The following is a 20,508-nucleotide window of genomic DNA, read 5'->3' as shown; positions in this document are numbered from 1 at the left end:
TCGAAAGTTCTTGAAATTAGGTCTTTTAGGATGACTACCCCATCAGAGCACACGGTGCGAGGGTTGTAAGTTATGCCCTGGGGACAAATAAGGTTTATACAGAAAACTCTTGCAGAAGTTTCAAAAAGGATTCATTTGAACGGAAATTGAAATTACCCTTTTTAATAGTCGAAAGTGAGTGGAGAGTAATTAACCTCCCCTCTTACGTCCTCCATTTCCCCAAACACATTCAATCAAAGTTTAGAGATAGCCATTTTGTTCAACGTAGTTGAAAGTTCTTGAAATCATGTATTTAAGGATGACAAACCCCCCAGAGTCCCCAAGCCGAAGGTTGTAAGTTATGCCCTGGGGGCATATAAGGTTTTTAATGATAGAGTTGTTCCCCCCCCCCCGTTCCCCCAAACACATACAATCAAAATTTTCTAATAGCCATTTTGTTTAACGTAGTAGAAAATTATCGAAATTAGGTCTTTGAGGATGACAAACCCCCCCCAGGCCTCACGGCATGGGTTGTAAGTTTTGCGCTGGGGGCATATAAGGTTTTTATTCAAAGCGTTGTCGTAGACAGTTCAAAAAGGCTCATACGATAGGAATTCGAAAAGACTAGTGCCCTTTTTATTTTTTGCAAATAATTGGAGAAAGACTAACGCCCCTCTAACGCCCACCATTTTCCCAGAAACATCCAATTAAAATTTTGATATAGCCATTTTGTTTAACGTAGTTGAAAGCTCTGGAAATTAGGTCTTAGAGGATGACAACCACCCTCACAGCCCTTAGGGTAAGAGTTGTTATTTATGCCCTGGGGGCATATAAGGTGTTTATAGGAGGTGTTGTCGTAGAAACTTAAAAAGGGCTCATTTGATTGGAAATCGAAAGGCCTAGTGCCGTATTCAATAGTCGAAAGTAATTAGAAGGCTTGACATTTTTATAGTAAAGATCGATGTGGGTATAATGTATTATTTTTTTGTTGTTGTTGTTGTTTAGACCCGGGCACTTTGTATCGAAGGAGTGGTCGTAGGAAATTCGAAAAAGGCTCATTCGATTGAAAATAGAAAGGGCTGATGCTCTTTTTAATAGTCGAAAGTGATTGGAGGAAAACTAATCCCCCTCCCACGCCCACCCTCCCATTTGATTTTACGTTTAAAAACTAAATGTTGCCATAAGATTAAATCAAAATGCACTGTGTTAATGCCATCTCCCAAAAAGAGATCTCAGCAGTATCCCAAGAACGACTGAGGGTTTTATGTTCAAACTTTTGGGGCTGCTTCTGCTCTTAAAAGTTAACCAAATCAAAATAGCGTAAGTGCATTCAAGCTATCAAAGAAAGTGAACAGATTTTTTTGCGAATGGTATCAAGTTTTCCATTTCAGGTCAACTAGACGTAGTATGAAACTAAATTAAATACTTCTATTTGTGTCCAGATTTTGAAGAGGGTGTATATTGTTAAAAATTGCTGAAATTTTTTCTCCAGCATACAAATAGCAGGCTAAACTATAAATCTTTAAAAAAAACGGAAAGATTTAAAGTATTATTTTCTTTGTCTCTGAAAAGACTATGTCAATATAAAACAAACAGAAATTAATTAAAATTTATTTTCCACAAAATAAGTTTTTCAAAGAAAAGTAAAGAACTCCATTAAACAAAAAATGAGCAAAAATAAAATCAAATAATCTACCAAGCGTGAAACTACCACAAATCAGCATCGATAAATAAATGAAACTCAAAACGAACAGAAATTACAATAAACAACCGAGTCAAACTCAAAACGAGCAGAAATTAACGTAAGTTGGGCTCAAACCCCCTATGCCTTCCCAAGGCCAGAACATAGTTTGCACTCTACTGAAAAAAATACAAATGAATGTGCATTGTCATTTTAATATACATATACTGATATTTAGTAATCAAAATCTTAATATTATTTAATTTATTAAAGTTATAAAAGTAAAAACATTTAAATTTTTTTCAGTAAAGTGCAAATAACCGAGTTTGACTCGGTTATTTATTGTAATTTATGTTCGTTTTGAGTTCCATTTATTTATCGATGATGATTTGTGGTAGTTTCACGCTTGGTAGATTACATGATTTTAGTTTTGCTCATTTTTGTTTAGTGGAGTTCTTTACTTTTCTTTGAAAAACTTATTTTGTGGAAAAAGTTTTTTTAAATTAATTCTTGAAAAAGGGCCAAACAACCCCTAAAGATGAGAACCACACTATCAGATTCAACAAATCAGAGAGCCTTACTGCAGTAATTTCAAGCTCTTAGCTATAAAACTGTGAAATTTGTATTTTTTATCAAAAGAAAGATCACGGATGCGTGTTTATTAATTTTTCCCCCCAGGAGTGATGGTATCGAGCGACCAGTCCTAGAAGATCAAGAGAGGGCTCATTTAAGGAGAAATCAAAAGTTGTAGTGCCCTTTTGAAGTGATCAAAAACATTGGGGGGGGGCATTAGCCCCCTTCCTATCCCTCATTTCCCCCAAAGACATGCAATCTAAATTTTGAGATAGACATTTGATTCAACGCATGTGAAAGGCCCCAGAACTATGTCTTTGGAGATGACAATACTCTCTATAGCCTAGTTCCTGGGGAAAAGGCTGTAAGTTAAACTAACTTCATCTTGTTCACGCATAGTGTTTGTTATTGGGAAGAATACGAACATTTTTTAGAGAGATTTTTAGTGGGGAGGGGGTTCCTTGGGGAGAATTTTGCATGAGGAGCAAAGTTTCCTGAAGGAAGTTTCCTGGAGAAAATTTTTAAGGAAAAGGGGGAGGGTAGATTTCTTTGGATGACCAGAAAAACGGTCAGAAGTTAAACAAAAAAAAAACATGTTTTTTCAACTGAAAGTAAGGAGCCATATTAGCCTTAAACAAAAAAAGTATTCAGTATATGAGGGAGGCTATCCCTTTTTCGACCCTCACTCTTTACGTTAAAGTTAGACTTTGTATCACAATTGTTTAAGACTGCGCAAACACAAGGGCCGTTGAATTTGAATAAGAAGTATTTCTAAAGAGCTTGAAGACTCTAGTGTAAGCACCAAAAATTGAACATGTAATGAAAACACGGAAAAAAAAAATCCAACTCTAGAGAAGAAATAGCTCACATGTCTACCCCTCTAAAGTGGGTGCCCCTGGGCTGGTCCTTGCCTTTCGGTCAAGATGCTTCCCAAAATTGCTGATCTCTGTTATGGCTTCAGTCACAATTCTTATCTCTGATTTCTTTGCTAAATATGTTTAGTGAGGTTGCTGGACTAGGTTATAATTGTTGGAAATTGATTCCTATTTTGTAACTTGGCCTAACTTGGCCATTGTAGTTTTTGACAATAAGGCTGTATGAAAAATTACAAAAAAAAGACACAGCAGTAAGTTTTCTTGCCAACAAAATACGAATTTCGTCAACTTTCCAAGATTGGCGTGAAAATCTCAATACAGCTATCAGCATTGCTAAACTTCATAGCAAGATCGCATCAAAGTCATACCTTATTATTATTATTATTATTGGTATTATTATTATTATTGTTGTTATTATTATTATTATTATTATTATTATTATTATTATTAGTACTATTATTATTATTGTTCTTACACTTATAGACGCTGTGATTAATTATAGTTTGATAAAGCTTATTTATTAAGCTCTCTTTCCTTATGTTTATTATTTTTCACCAGTCTTATGAAGCCAATGCTTTACATGTTAAGTGTTTAAGCATTTAATAGTTTATGTTATTAGGTTTATTTCATAATCCCCCTCCTACAGGCGATAGAAGCTTTGTGGGGATTTGTAGATCAAAGTTTTATTATTTTATTGTTACACGGAAAATAAATCTATCTATCTATCTAAGCACATTTCTATTGTCTCATTTTTTTTTATTTCTTCTTATTATTTTATTGTTACACGGAAAATAAATCTATCTATCTATCTAAGCACATTTCTATTGTTTCATTTTTTTTTATTTCTGCGGGGAAGTGCTGGTTTAACGGAGAATAATCAGTCAAGTTTAATCGTATTAATTGCAGCAAGATAATTGGCCAGTAAGTTTCATTTTCAATCTAATCCAGCATTCAGAATAGAGTCCAATCGACACAGAAATAAACACTGTTCATGGAGTTACAAAAAAAATTATTACTATTAGTTGCTAAACAATTCGTTTTAGATTAATTAATCGATGCTTATTTAGCCATTAAGCCTATGTCATATTTTTTAGCATATTTTTTTCTACCTGACCTTCTCGCTCCCTAAAAGTTTCTGGCTAAATGTCTAAACCTGAAAAGGTATTTTTAACAGTTAGAAATTGCGCCATTATCCTACTCAGACTTGAGCATCACCTACCTTTGTCCTGTACCGGGGGAGAGGTGAGGGGAGTCACTATGCCTTGAATTTCTTCTGGAACTGAATGAGCCTCTCGGTGAGGGGTCCGGTGCCTCCGTTATCTCAACACCCTAAAAAATAGGACTAAAATGGTAAAATATCACATCAAGCAGTAAAATATTGTTATGACAGCTTGTTTTATTTTGAATTAAGTAAAAAACAGCAAGTTTTTTTTTAATTGAAACTAAAGACCGACATTAAAACTTAAAACAAACAGAAGATATTCCTTATATCAAAGGGGCTGTCTCCTCCTCAATGCCTCACTCTTTACGCTAAAGACTCTGTCTAACAACTCAATTTTTTTTTAACAATGAAAAGATTTAGCGCAAAGAGCGAGGCGTTTAGGAGAGGAGAGCCCCTTTCATATCCGGAATAATTTCTGGTCGTTTTAAGTTTTAATGTTGCTCCTTACTTTCAGTTAAAAAAACTTGTTTTTTTAAATTTGATTTCTGAAGGTTTTGAATTAATGCAACCTTGATTTTGGCTCACCGTACATGAATAATTAAAACGAAATTTGCATGTTACTTTTACTATCTTATGATTTTTCGTACGATACGACAGATATGACTACGATCAAATTTTGTTCGAATCACAAACCCTGAATGACAAAGACCGTTTAATTATAATAAATAGCTCCTTTGAAAGTACTAAAAAAAATTTAGCGTAAAGAATGAGGTATTGACTAGGGGGCAAACCCCCTCATGTACGTAAAAATTTTTGTTCGTTTTAAGTTTTAATGTCGCTCCTTACTTTCAGTTGAAACAAACTGTTTGTTTTTAATTAATTTCTGATCGTTTCTTAAATAATTCTGGGAAATCCAGCGCCCCCTTCATAGAAATGTCCCTTCCTCCATGAAAATATCCTCCATGAAAAAAACGACCCACGTAACCCCCTCCTCCGACTCCCCCCCCACACCGGTCTGTATACTTCCCAATAACCAATACTACATGTAAACAATGGTCAAAGTTCATAACTTGCAGCCCTTCCCCCGGGAACTTTGGAGGATGAAGTAATCCTCAAAGACATATTTATTAAATTTTCGACTATGTTGAACAAAATGGCTATCTCAGAAATTTTGATCAGGTGACTTCGGGAAAAAATGAGCGTGGGAGGGGGCATAGTTGCATTTGAATTTTTTGGGTCACTTAAAAAGGGCACTAAAACTTTTGATTTCCGCTCAAATGAGTCCTCTTACGATATTTTAGGACCACTGGATCAATGCAATCACCCCCTCCCCCCCCCCCAAAAAAAGACAAACAAATAAACACGCATCCGTGATCTTTCTTCTGGCAAAAAAAAAAATTCAAAATTCCATATTTTGCAGATAGGAACTTGAAACCTCTATAGTAGGGTTTTCTAATACACTCAATCTGATGGTGTGATTTTCATTAAGAGTCTACAATTTTTAGGGGGTGTTTCCCCCTTTTTTCGAAAATAAGAAATTTTTTTTTCAGGTTCGTTAGTTTTGATGAGTAAAAGTAATCTTTATGAAACATATATATTTGAAATCAGTATAAAAAGCCGATGCTTTTGATATGTATATTGGAAGCGAAATTCCGTTTTTTAGAGTTTTGATTACTATTGAGCCGGGTCACTCCTTACTACAGTTCGTTACCACGAACTGTTTGAAAGCCAAAAATATCATCCATTTAGGAGCTTTGAATAAAATATTGTGGCTGTGAAATCTTTATATACATTCCACTGACTAAAGAGAATATATCAAAATAATTTACATTAAAATCTAAAATATATAAGGTATTGTCAAGTATAGCAGGCTTTCAATTACGTATAAAACGAAACAAAAAGAAGAGAAAAGGTGATTAACATAAAAATGCGGCGCAATATTTACAGGCTTAATCAAGACCATCTAAAGATGAAGTTATATTCTGTATTCTAAATACTCATATATGAGAACGTTTCATTCCCGAAGAAAAAAAACAATAAATTTTTAACAAACAGGCGAGGGTCATTCGGTTTTTCTTTAAAATAGGAAAAGAAATACACACAATTTGTAACTTTTTTTTTTATCTTTTAAAAATGCAATCCTTTAAATATTCTATTTTAAAATTGCTAATATAAAATACGTATATCCGTTATTGCGCTCAAGTGAAAGCCAACGTTTGGGTAAAATGTTCGTGTGTGACTCACGGTCAATCGATGTTCTTTAATATAGGAAAAGAAATTCACACAAATTGTAACTTTTCATTTCTTATTTTTCAAAATGCAATCCTTTAAATATTCTATTTTGAAATTGCTAATGTAAAATATGTATATCAGTATTTGCGCTCAAGTGATAGCCAACGTTTAGGTAAATACAGCCAAGAAACAAACCCTACTTTTGCTGCTGTGGGGCCTCCGGTATCTTGATGTCGAGATGTTATCACACGAACTGTTCAATACTCACGGTAAGCTAAAAACAGGGGGAGATTCATTTGCACCTCATTATGTCCTTAGAGGGGAAGATGCTTCAGACCCCCCTTATGATTGTTCAAGAAGAATATAAGCATAATCATTAATATAAATTAGTATACTTTTCGTAATTGTTTAGTATTGTAATAATTATTCTTGCAATAAGTACAACTTTTGCGTTGTGTCATTCTGGAAATTAAGTTCCGTCTTTCCAAAAATTTTAAAACACTTGAGTAGAGGAGGGGGTGCTACTCCGGGACGAACCACGTGGTTTATGGTCCAAATAAGGGCATAGCCTCCCTAGGGAGAATGATTACGTAATGGGGTCAATGACCTCTTTTTCCAAGGTCGATTTATTTGATGTTTCTATGTGTAATAACTCCGGGGCGAAGGTTGCACATGCGTATTGAATTCTAACGGGAACAATGTTATTGATCTAGGACTCGAGGGGGAAGTGAATTTCCGAGAACTTGATTGCGTAATCAAAGTGTGTCAACAACAACAACATCGACCATGACATTCGCTGAGAGCGTGCACTTACAACAACAACAAAACCGGAATTTGGAACACCTGTGCTGTCGACCTCAATTCACCTATCGTGAATCAATAATTCCCCTTAGAAACAACAAATTAATTTCCCCTTTCTTGACAGATCAATCAATCAATGACATCATCTGTCAGACTTTAAAAATTTCGCCCTAGAAACATTTCTCCAGGAATAGATCCAAATCATTAATGTCTTTGCCTCGGGAACAACTCTTTTGGTCGAACTCCAAAGGATATTAATAACCAAAGGCCATGGAAACAATTAGGCAAGAAACATCTTAGCGATGAATTGTTTTAGCGCGCGAAAAGGTTTCTTATTAATTTGAAATGCGTTAGCGCAGAGATGCCAATAACAAAGGAACACGCTGAATTTACGTTTAGGGATTATTTGGGCGAAACCGTTTTAGACAGGTTATGGAACTATTTCGGCGAAACAGATAGAGACATTTTAAAAGAAGATTTTTGAAGAGATTTTAGAAGAGAATTTAATGGTGAAACTCTGTGGTCGTTATAATACACAAGTTTCATTTGAACAGTGTTGTGAGGTCCTCTAACCCAACCCCAAAGGGTTCCAATCCTCCTACCCCAACCCAGAAAGAAGCCCCCGGTCCTCAAAGGCCCCCCAAGCTCCCAAAGGGCCACCGGCGCCCCCAAAGGCCCACCCAGACCCCCAAAGGCCATCCCGGGCCCCCCAAAAGCCCATCGAGATCCCAAAGGACCAACGGGGTCCCAAAGGCCCTCCACCGGTCCCCAAATGTCCCCCAGGCCCCCAACTGCCCTCCTCAGACCCCCAAAGGCACTCCCCCGGTCCCCCAAGGTCCCCCGAGCTCCCAAAGGACCACCGGCCCCCAACTGCCCCCCCGGACCCCCAAACGCCCTCCCTGTGCCCCAAAGGCCCTCCCCCGGTCCCCAAAGGTCCCCCCCCGAGCTCCCAAAGGACCACCGGCCCTCAAGGGACCCACAGACCCTCAAAGGCTCTCTCCGAGCACCCGTCTTTCGTTGATGTGTGTTGTCTGAAACCTATGATTTGGGATGTGTAGTTTGCTACTTCAGGCTTTTCTGAGCTATGGTTTCCTATTATTTCCTAGTTGTATGTTGTCTAAAAACAATAGTTTGGAATGAGTAGTTTGCTATTTCAGTCTTTTATGAGCTAGGTTTCTTAGCATTTCGTTGGTATGTGTTGACTGAAACTTAGGATTTGGGATATGTAGTTTGCTATTTTTGACTTTTCTGAGTTGGATTTCTTAGTCTTTCATAGGTGTGTGTTGTCTGAAACCTATGATTTGGGATATGTAGTTTGCTATTTTCGACTTTTCTGAGCTGAATTTCTTAGTCTTTCATAGGTATGTGTTGTCAGAAAATTACGATTTGGGATGTATAGTTTGCTATTTCAGGCTTTTCTGAGCTAAGGTTTTCTAGTATTTCGTAGGTGATTGTTGTCTGAAACCAATAGTTTGGGGTGAGTAGTTTGATATTTTTGACTTTTCTGAGCTAGGTTTCTTAGTCTTTCGTTGGTGTGTGTTGACTGAAACCGATGATTTGGGATATGTAGTTTGCTATTTTTGACTTTTCTGAGCTGGATTTCTTAGTCTTTCATAGGTGTGTGTTGTCTGAAACCTATGAATTGGGATGGTTGGATTGCTACTTTTGACTTTTCTGAGCTGGATTTCTTAGCCTTTCATAGGTGTTTGTTGTCTGAAACCTATAGTTTGGGATGACTAGTTTGCTATTTTTGACTTTTCTGAGCTAGGTTTCTTAGCCGTTCATAGGTGAGTGTTGTCTGAAACCTATGATTTGGGATATGTAATTTGCTATTTCCGACTTTTCATAACCGGATTTCTTAGTCTTTCGTAGGTGTGTGGTGTCTGAAACCTATGATTTGGGATGTGTGGGTTGCTATTTTTTTCTTTTCTGAGCTGGATTTCTTAGCCATTCATAGGTGTGTGTTGACTGAAACCTATGATTTGGGATGGTTAATTTGCTATTTTTGACTTTTCTGAGCTAGATTTCTTAGCCTATCATAGGTGTGTCCTTTCAGAAAATTATGATTTGGGAGGTGTAGTTTGCTTTTTGGACTTTTCAGAGCTAGGATTTTTAGTCACTCATAGGTGTTTGTTGTCTGAAACTTCGAGTTTGGGATGAGTAGTTGGCTATTTCAGACTTTTCTGAGCTAAGGTTTCTTAGTATTTCGTAGGTGAATTCTGTCTGAAACTTATGATTTGGGATATGTAAATTACTATTTCGAGCTTTTCTGAGTTGGATTTCTTAGTCTTTCATATGTGTGTAGTGTCTGAAACCTATGATTTGGGATGTGTAGTTTGCTATTTTCGACTTTTCTGAGCTAGGTTTCTTAGCCTTTCATAGGTATGTGTTGTCAGAACATTATGATTTGGGATGTGTAGTTTGCTATTTCAGGCTTTTCTGAGCTAAGGTTTTCTAGTATTTCGTAGGTGAATGTTGTCTGAAACCGATGGTTTGGGATGAGTAGTTTGCTATTTTTGACTTTTCTGAGCTAGGTTTCTTAGTCTTTCGTTGGTGTGTGTTGACTGAAACCGATGATTTGGTATATGTAGTTTGCTATTTTAGACATTTATTATCATGATTAAATAGTCTATAATATGTGTTTGTTTTCTGAAAACTATTATTTGGGATTTGTTGATTTATAATTTTGAATTTTCTTATCTTGATTTCTTATACTTTCATAGGAGTTTTTTGTCTGAAACCTATAGTTTGGGATGACTAGTTTGCTATTTTTGACTTTTATGAGCTAGGTTTCTTAGCCGTTCATAGGTGAGTGTTGTCTGAAACCTATGATTTGGGATATATAATTTGCTATTTCTGACTTTTCATAACCGGATTTCTTAGTCTTTCGTAGGTGTGTGATGTCTGAAACCTATGATTTGGGGGTGTGTGGGTTGCTATTTTTTTAATTTTCTGAGCAGGATTTCATAGCCATTCGTAGGTGTGTGTTGATTGAAACCTATGATTTGGGATGGTTAATTTGCTATTTTTGACTTTTCTGAGCTAGATTTCTTAGCCTTTCATAGGTGTGTCCTTTCAGAAAATTATGATTTGGGATGTATAGTTTGCTATTTTTGAACTTTTCAGAGCTAGGATTCTTAGTCACTCATAGGTGTTTGTTGTCTGAAACTTCGAGTTTGGGATGAGTTGTTGGATATTTCAGACTTTTCTGAGCTAAGGTTTCTTAGTATTTCGTAGGTGAATGCTGTCTGAAACTTATGATTTGGGATATAGTATTTCGTAGGGGAATGCTGTATGAAACTTATGATTTGGGATATGTAAATTACTATTTCGGTCTTTTATGAGTTTGATTTCTTAGTCTTTCATATGTGTGTTTTGTATGAAACATATGATTTGGGATGTTTATTTTGCTATTTTCGACTTTTCTGAGCTAGGTTTCTTAGCCTTTCATAGGTATGTGTTGTCAGAAAATTATGATTTGGGATGTGTAGTTTGATATTTCAGGCTTTTCTGAGCTAAGGTTTTCTAGTATTTCGTAGGTGAATGTTATCTGAAACCTGTAGTTTGGGATGAGTAGTTTGCTATTTTTGACTTTTCTGAGCTAGGTTTCTTAGTCTTTCGTTGGTGTGTGTTGACTGAAACCTATGATTTGGGATATGTAGTTTGCTATTTTCGACTTTTCTGAGCTGGATTTATTAGCCTTTCATAGGTGTGTGTTGACTGAAACCAATGATTGGGATGAGTGGTTTGCTATTTTTGTCTTTTCTGAGCTAAATTTCTTAGCGGTTCATAGGTGTGTGTTGTCTGAAACTTATGATTTGGGATGTGTAGTTTGCTATTTGAACTTTTCAGAGCTATGATTCTTAGTCCGTCATAGGCGTTTGTTGTCTGAAACTTCTAGTTTGGGATGAGTAGTTTCGCTATTTCAGGCTTTTCTGAGCTAAGGTTTCTTAGTCTTTCATAGGTGAATGATGTCTGAAACCTATGATTTGGGATATGTAAATTACTATTTCGAGCTTTTCCGAGTGGGATTTCTTAGTCTTTCATAGGTGTGTGTTGTCTGAAACCTATGATTTGGGATGGGTGGATTGCTACTTTTGACTTTTCTGAGCTGAATTTCTTAGCCTTTCATAGGTGTTTGTTGTCTGAAACCTATAGTTTGGGATGACTAGTTTGCTATTTTTGACTTTTCTGAGCTAGGTTTCTTAGCCGTTCATAGGTGAGTGTTGTCTGGAACCTATGATTTGGGATATGTAAATTACTATTTCGGGCTTTTCTAAGCTAGATTTCTTAGTCTTTCGTTGGTGTGTGTTGTCTGAAACCTATGATTTGGGATGGATTGATAGATACTTGTGACTTTTCTGAGCTTGATTTCTGAGCCTTTCATAGGTGTTTTTTGTCTGAAAACTATATTTTGTGATGACTAGTTTGCTATTTTTGACTTTTCTGAGCTAGATTTCTTATACTTTTATAGGTGTGTCCTTTCAGAAAATTATGATTTGGGATATGTAAATTACTATTTCGGGCTTTTCTGAGTTGGATTTCTTAGTCTTTCATAGGTATGTGTTGTCTGAAACCTGTGATTTGGGATGTGTGGGTTGCTATTTTTTGACTTCAGAGCTAGATTTCTTAGCCGTTCATAGGTGAGTGCTGTCTGAAACTTATGATATGGGATGGTTAATTTGCTATTTCCGGCTTTTATGAGCTAGGTTTCATAGCCTTTCATAGGTGTATGTTGTCAGAAAATTACGATTTGGGATGTGTAGTTTGCTATTTGAACTTTTCAGAGATAGGATTCTTAGTCCATCATAGGTGTTTGTTGTCTGAAACCAATAGTTTGGGATGACTAGTTTGCTATTTCAGACTTTTCTGAGCTAGATTTCTTAGCCGCTCATAGGAGTGTGTTGTCTGAAACTTATGATTTGGGATATGTAAATTACGTTTTCGGGCTTTTCTGAGTTGGACACTTCTAAATTTTTCCACACACGTCAAAACTTACACACACAAAAGCTTAGACACACAAAAACTTACACACACACACACACACACAAACTTACACCCACACGCAAAAACTTACACCCACACGCAAAAACTTACATGCACACAAAAACTTACATGTACACAAAAACTTACACACACACTAAACCTTACTCACACGTAAAAAATCTTTCACACACACACTAAAACTTACACACACACACGAAAACTTACGCACACACACACACACACACACACACAAACACACAAAAAACTTACACAAGAAAACCAAAACAAACAATCACAAAAAAACTTACAAGAAAACAAAAAATTACACACACGCACAAAATCTTACACGCACTCACAAAAACATACACGCACACACGAAAACTTACACACACACACACGAATACTTACACACACACACACACACACAAAAACTTACACACACACACAAGAAAAATTACACACACACACACGAAAACAAACACACACACGACAAAACAAAAACACACAAAAACTAAAACACACACACACACAAATAAAAATACACAAGCACACGAAAAATTACATTAACAAAAAAAATTACATTCACACAAAAACTTACACAAAATCACACTCAAACAAACAAAAAACAAACAAACAAAAAAACACGAACAAATACACAGACACGAAAAATAAAAAACACCCAAAAAAAAATACACACACACACACACACACACACACACAAACATACACATGCACACGAAAAATAACATGCACACAAAAAATAACAATCACAAAAAAACTTACACACACACACACACACACACAAAAATCACACACACACACACACACACGAAAACTTACACACACACACGCCAAAACTTACACACACAAAAACTTACACACACACACACACACACACAAAAAAAAACTAACACAAAAAAAAAACAAAAAACACACACACACACGCACAAACACACACAAACACACATAAACACACACACAAACAATTACACACACACACACACACACACACACACACAAAAACAAAAACACACACAAAAAAAAACAAAAACACTAACAAACACACACACAAAAACAAAAACACACACACACACTCTTAGACACACACAAACTTACACACACACACACACAAACTTACACACACATTCAAACACAAACAAGCACACAAAAACTAACATGCACACACAAACTTACACACACACAAAAACTAAAACACACACGCACTAAAACTTACACACACGCGCCAAAACTTACACACACACACTCAAAAACTTACACACACACACACACACACTTACACACACACACACACACACACAAACTCACACACACACACACACACAAACACATGCACACTAAAACTTAAATTCACACAAAAACAAACACACACACACACACACACAAACACTTACACACACACACACACACACACACAAACATAAACACACACACGTCAAAACTTACACACACAAAAGCTTAGACACACAAAAACTTACACACACACACACAAAAACTTACACCCACACGCAAAAACTTACATGCACACAAAGGACACACCTATGAAAGGCTAAGAAATCTAGCTCAGAAAAGTCAAAAATAGCAAATTAACCATCCCAAATCATAGGTTTCAGTCAACACACACCTACGAATGGGTATGAAATCCTGCTCAGAAAAGTCAAAAAATAGCAACCCACACACCCCCAAATCATAGGTTTCAGACATCACACACCTACGAAAGACTAAGAAATCCGGTTATGAAAAGTCAGAAATAGCAAATTACATATCCCAAATCATAGGTTTCAGACAACTCTCACCTATGAACGGCTAAGAAACCTAGCTCAGAAAAGTCAAAAATAGCAAACTAGTCATCCCAAACTATAGGTTTCAGACAACAAACACCTATGAAAGGCTAAGAAATCCAGCTCAGAAAAGTCAAAAGTAGCAATCCACCCAGCCCAAATCATAGGTTTTAGACAACACACATCTATGAAAGACTAAGAAATCCATCTAAGAAATATCAAAAATAGCAAACTACATATCCCAAATCATAGGTTTCAGACAACACACACCAACGAAAGACTAAGAAACCTAGCTCACAAAAGTCAAAAATAGCAAACTACTCATCCCAAACTATTGGTTTCAGACAACATTCACCTACGAAATACTAGAAAACCTTAGCTCAGAAAAGCCTGAAATGGCAAACTACACATCCCAAATCATAATGTTCTGACAACACATACCTATGAAAGGCTAAGAAACCTAGCTCAGAAAAGTCGAAAATAGCAAACTACACATCCCAAATCATAGGTTTCAGACACTACACACCTATGAAAGACTAAGAAATTCAACTCAGAAAAGCTCGAAATAGTAATTTACATATCCCAAATCATAAGTTTCAGACAGCATTCACCTACGAAATACTAAGAAACCTTAGCTCAGAAAAGCCTGAAATAGCCAACTACTCATCCCAAACTCGAAGTTTCAGACAACAAACACCTATGACGGACTAAGAATCATAGCTCTGAAAAGTCCAAAAAGCAAACTACACCTCCCAAATCATAATTTTCTGAAAGCACACATATATGATAGGCTAAGAAATCTATCTCAGAAAAGTCAAAAATAGCATATTAACCATCCCAAATCATAGGTTTCAGTCAACACACACCTATGAATTGCTAAGAAATCCAGCTCGGAAAAGTAAAAAAAATAGCAACCCACACATCCCAAATCATTGGTTTCAGACACCACACACCTACGAAAGACTAAGAAATCCGGTTATGAAAAGTCGGAAATAGCAAATTACATATCCCAAATCATAGCTTTCAGACAACACTCACCTATGAACGGCTAAGAAACCTAGCTCAGAAAAGACAAAAATAGCAAATTAACCATCCCAAACTATAGGTTTCAGACAACAAACACCTACGAATGGCTAAGAAATCCAGCTCTGAAAAGTCAAAACTAGAAATCCACACATCCCAAATCATAGGTTTCAGACACTACACACCTACGAAAGACTAAGAAATCCAGCTCAGAAAATTCACAAATAGCAAATTACATATCCCAAATCATCGGTTTCACTCAACACACACCAACGAAAGACTAAGAAACCTAGCTCAGAAAAGTCAAAAATAGCAAAGTAGTTATCCCAAACTATAGGTTTCAGAAAACAATCACCTACGAAATACTAGAAAACCTTAGCTCAGAAAAGCCTGAAATAGCAAACTATACATCCCAAATCATAATTTTCTGACAACGCATACCTATGAAAGGCTAAGAAATCCAGCTCAGAAAAGTCGAAAATAGCAAACTACACATCCCAAATCATAGGTTTCAGACACCACACATCTATGAAAGACTAAGAAATCCAACTCAGAAAAGTCAAAAATAGCAAACTACATATCCCAAATCATAAGTTTCAGTCAACACACACCAACGAAAGGCTAAGAAACCTAGCTCATAAAAGCCTGAAGTAGCAAACTACTCATCCCAAACTATTGGTTTCAGACAACATTCAACTATGAAATACTAGGAAACCATAGCTCAGAAAAGTCTGAAGTAGCAAACTACACATCCCAAATCATAGGTTTCAGACAACACACATCAACGAAAGACGGGTTCTCGGGGAGAGCCTTTGAGGGTCTGTGGGCCCCTTGAGGGCCGGTGGTCCTTTGAGAGCTCGGGGGGACCTTTGGGGACCGGGGGAGGGCCTTTGGGGCACAGGGAGGGCGTTTGGGGGTCCGAGGGGGCAGTTGGGAGCCGGTGGTCCTTTGGGAGCTCGGGGGGACCTTGGGGGACCGGGGGAGTGCCTTTGGGGGTCTGAGGAGGGCAGTTGGGGGCCTGGGGGACATTTGGGGACCGGTGGAGGGCCTTTGGGACCCTGTTGGTCCTTTGGGAGCTCGATGGGCCTTTGGGGGGCCCGGGGATGGCCTTTGAGGGTCTGGGTGGGCCTTTGGAGGCGCCGGTGGCCCTTTGGGAGCTTGGGGGGCCTTTGAGGACAGGGGGCTTCCTTGGGAGTGGGGGTAGGAGGATTGGAACCCTTTGGGGTTGGGTTAGAGGACCTCAAAACACTGTTCAAATGAAACTTGTGTATTATAACGACCACAGAGTTTCACCATTAAATTCTCTTCTAAATTCTCTTCAAAAATCATCTTTTAAAATGTCTCTAACTGTTTCGCCGAAATAGTTCCATAACCTGTCTAAAACGGTTTCGCCCAAATAATCCCTAAACGTAATTTCAGCGTGTTCCTTTTTTATTGGCATCTCTGCGCTAACGCATTTCAAATTAATAAGAAACCTTTTCGCGCGCTAAAACAATTCATCGCTAAGATATTTCTTGCCTAATTGTTTCCATGGCCTTTGGTTATTAATATCCTTTGGAGTTCGACCAAAAGAGTTGTTCCCGAGGCAAAGACATTAATGATTTGGATCTATTCCTGGAGAAATTTTTCTAGGGCGAAATTTTTAAAGTCTGACAGATGATGTCATTGATTGATTGATCTGTCAAGAAAGGGGAAATTAATTTGTTGTTTCTAAGGGGAATTATTGATTCACGATAGGTGAATTGAGGTCGACAGCACAGGTGTTCCAAATTCCGGTTTTGTTGTTGTTGTAAGTGCACGCTCTCAGCGAATGTCATGGTCGATGTTGTTGTTGTTGACACACTTTGATTACGCAATCAAGCTCTCGGAAATTCACTTCCCCCTCGAGTCCTAGATCAATAACATTGTTCCCGTTAGAATTCAATGCGCATCTGCAACCTTCGCCCCGGAGTTATTACACATAGAAACATCAAATAAATCGACCTCGGAAAAAGAGGTCATTGACCCCATTACGTAATCATTCTCCCTAGGGAGGCTATGCCCTTATTTGGACCATAAACCACGTGGTTCGTCCCGGAGTAGCACCCCCTCCTCTACTCACTTGCCACACTGAAACCGTGCGCTTTGAATCCAGCAAGCATTATTAAGCTCAACTTTGTATAACTAACTACGACTTTTATTTTAAATATAAGCTATTAAATTTTAAACAGTGGTTTTATTATTTCGTTTTAAGGTAATTAAACATAGGTCTTTGTATAAGTTTAAGCGTCATAAAAATACAATTCAATACGGTAAGTCAATTTTCAGGGAAAATTCCATAAATAACCAAAACTAGACACGTAATCGTGAGAGAGACCTCCAAAATCCTATAAGTTATCATAACTGTTCTTTGTTTCTTACATCTGTCACAAAATAACGTTTTTGCGTTTTTTGAAATTTGCTCCCCCCCCCTTTCCCCAAAGAAAAACAATCAATTATGCGCAGTTCTTGTCAGAATCTGACTTATCCTAAAGGCTAAAATTCCCTCTTGGCTACGACTTTTATTTTAAATATAAGCTATTAAATTTTAAACAGTGGTTTTATTATTTCGTTTTAAGGTAATTAAACATAGCTCTTTGTATAAGTTTAAGCGTCATAAAAATAGAATTCAATACGGTAAGTCAATTTTCAGGGAAAATTCCAGAAATGACCAAAACTAGACACGTAATCATGAGAGAGACCTCCAAAATCCTCTAAGTTATCATAACTGTTCTTTGTTTCTTACATTTGTCACAAAATTACGATTTTGCGTTTTTTGAAATTTGCTCCCCCCCCCTTTCCCCAAAGAAAAACAATCAATTATGCACACTGCTTGTCAGAATCTGACTCATCCTAAAGGCTAAAATCCCCTCTTGGCTGCGCAGTAATTTATATGAACAGCTCAAAGAGACACTAGAAAACCAGCTACCATATTAAACAAAGTAAGACCCTCTGTGATGAATATGATGAATTCTCGAAGAAGCCACAGATTTAAAATTGTGCTATAGAGTTCGCTTAATTTATGTAGTCTCTATTTATATTCAAAATTTCATTTAATTTTCAATTGTTTCAATTTAATTCATTCTTTAATTTAATTTATATTCTATTTATTCTATTTAAATTTTATATATATATATATATATATATATATATATATATATATATATATATATATATATATATATATATATATATATATATATATATATATATATATATATATATATATATATATATATATATATATATATATATATATATATATATATATATATATATATATATATATATATATATATATATATATATATATATATATATATATATATATATATATATATATATATATATATATATATATATATATATATATATATATATATATATATATATATATATATATATATATATTATTGGAGATCTAACGTACGGGGGTCACCACTTTTGAGGCAAAAATGGCGCAAAGAGGTTGCTATGCCACTTACTGGAGGGGGAGAACCCCTTGTCGGCCCAAAGTAGTGGGATTTCCGCGGTTACTCTAACGGTTCCGTGTCTACTAGCGTGATCGAATGGTCCCAGGGCCACTTTTAAGGCCAAGGGTTACCTTTAATATTTCTAACTATCTCTTTAGACTCCACCTAGGCTGAAAAGTTAATAGAGTATATAGTATAAAAAAAAATCTTACTGTAGGCCTAATCAAGACACGCTACAAAAGGAAATGACTTAAAAAAGGAACTATTTCCTCCAGCCCGCTCCGCCAGCCACGTGTCTGCGACGGGGTAGCGGGGGTTGTAATGAATTTTTCCAGCCAATCCGAGGGCTTACTAAGTTACTGGTCAAACCTCCCTAACTGCGCAATTTAATACCTCGTGGTCTATTAACCAACTACGCAATTAGGAGGACATAAAATGGCGCCACAAAATAAAAGGAAAATGAATAATTATTACTCGGGGAAGGAAAATAACTAAGGGGCCAAAAGAAAGGAATCTGGGAGGGAGATTTATCTGAAGAAACTGGGACCAAGGGTTCCAACACCTCCCTCCTAAGATAAATGGCCCGCATCCCCGGTGGATCGGCTAGAAATTCGGACATAAAATCAAATTAAAATAAACACAAATTTTCTTCTTCGGCTTCCTCTGGTTTTACTGTTTATCTCTTCATTAGAGCTCCTGCCGTGCGGGGTTTCTGCCTTGCCGAGTAGTGTGCGGTACTATGAAATTTTCTTCATTTTTCAGCAGTTTCTCTTTCTCCTCCGTAGGGAATAATTGCAGGATGTCGTCCTCGGGACTCTCCTGGCGGTCAACGAACATGTCGAGAAGAACCCAATCAGTTAATCTTTCTGGGGGGATGAGAGGGGGTTGATACAGGGAGCAGGGGTTTCATTTCTTCGGCTGGATATCGAATATCCGTGGCGGGATAATTAATCTCTGCTCTGCTTGTAGTTGCAGTAGCAGGATACCGAATATCCGTAGCGGGGTAATGGATCTTTGGCGTAGCTGTTATAGGAGGTAACTTTGGTTTTGGGGTTGTAATAGTCTTTCCTTTCGAAGGTTGCCTTTATAGGGCGACTCCAGATGAGGCTGGTGATGAGTTGGGATTGTGGTGGGGTTTGATTGGGGCGCGAATAGGTGCATAATGTGGTTGGTAGTGACGATTTGGGGAGGGGTGTAAATAAGGAGTGGTGCTTGGGCGAATGTTTGCGATGGGTGGACGGGTGTTACGATGTTGAGGGGGAAGACGAGGGTTGACGTAAGGGCGCGCGGGCTCAGCCTGGGGCCTTTGGGGTATTTGGTAGTTAAATATTGGGTGGTCTATTCCTAATAATGATGGACGGTCAGGCACAGCCCCCCGTCCAGTCAGACGTGTCTTCATTCCTTGTGAGTGCGGTGGAGGGTTTTGGGATCTATTTATTTCTACTCTGGCAAGGGTCCCTACCTCTCTTTTACCTTTGTGATGGGACGGCAGCTGGCGTTTTCGAAGGGACTCTTCCTTCCATGCCGAACAGCTACACCCCTCCACCGATTCCTTTAAAATTTGGTTGAGGATGGGAACATGCACATATTCTTTTATGCGGTGAAACATCTCCTTCACCGCAAGATGATTTTCACTCCGGTGAAGGTGTTTTCCCAGTTCCACTAGCCTTCCCTCTGGAGGTGTAATCTTCCATGCGACTATGCCTGCATTAAATATTGTGTACCCTACAACGGGTCCCCCCATCACTACTCGGTCTGACATTATTTCTGGTTGCTGTTGTTTAATTACTACCATAGTAATCATTTCCGGTTTTGTCCAATTTTTCAGACATCCTATGTCACTTGTCATAAAGGATTCTTTTACAAAAGTTGATAATATCCTTTCTTAATCCTTTCCACCAAAAAC

General features: G+C 37.3%; 1 protein-coding gene across 1 annotated transcript in view; it reads right to left on the bottom strand.

Moving 5' to 3' along the window:
* cac (calcium voltage-gated channel subunit cacophony) overlaps nucleotides 1-20,508 on the bottom strand; it is a 534,146-nt gene that overhangs the window by 13,943 nt on the left and 499,695 nt on the right. The window contains exon 40 of the mRNA XM_089100885.1: nucleotides 4,328-4,437. Coding sequence (XP_088957011.1) covers nucleotides 4,328-4,437 — 110 coding nt within the window. The remainder of the gene's footprint in view (nucleotides 1-4,327; nucleotides 4,438-20,508) is intronic.

The sequence above is a fragment of the Artemia sp. Qi Xiang Cuo genome, chromosome 15 (genome assembly GCF_049724085.1).
Source record: "Artemia sp. Qi Xiang Cuo chromosome 15, ASM4972408v1, whole genome shotgun sequence".
In the NCBI taxonomy this organism is placed as follows: Eukaryota; Metazoa; Arthropoda; class Branchiopoda; order Anostraca; family Artemiidae; genus Artemia; species Artemia sp. Qi Xiang Cuo.
This window is presented reverse-complemented; position numbering and strand designations above follow the sequence as displayed.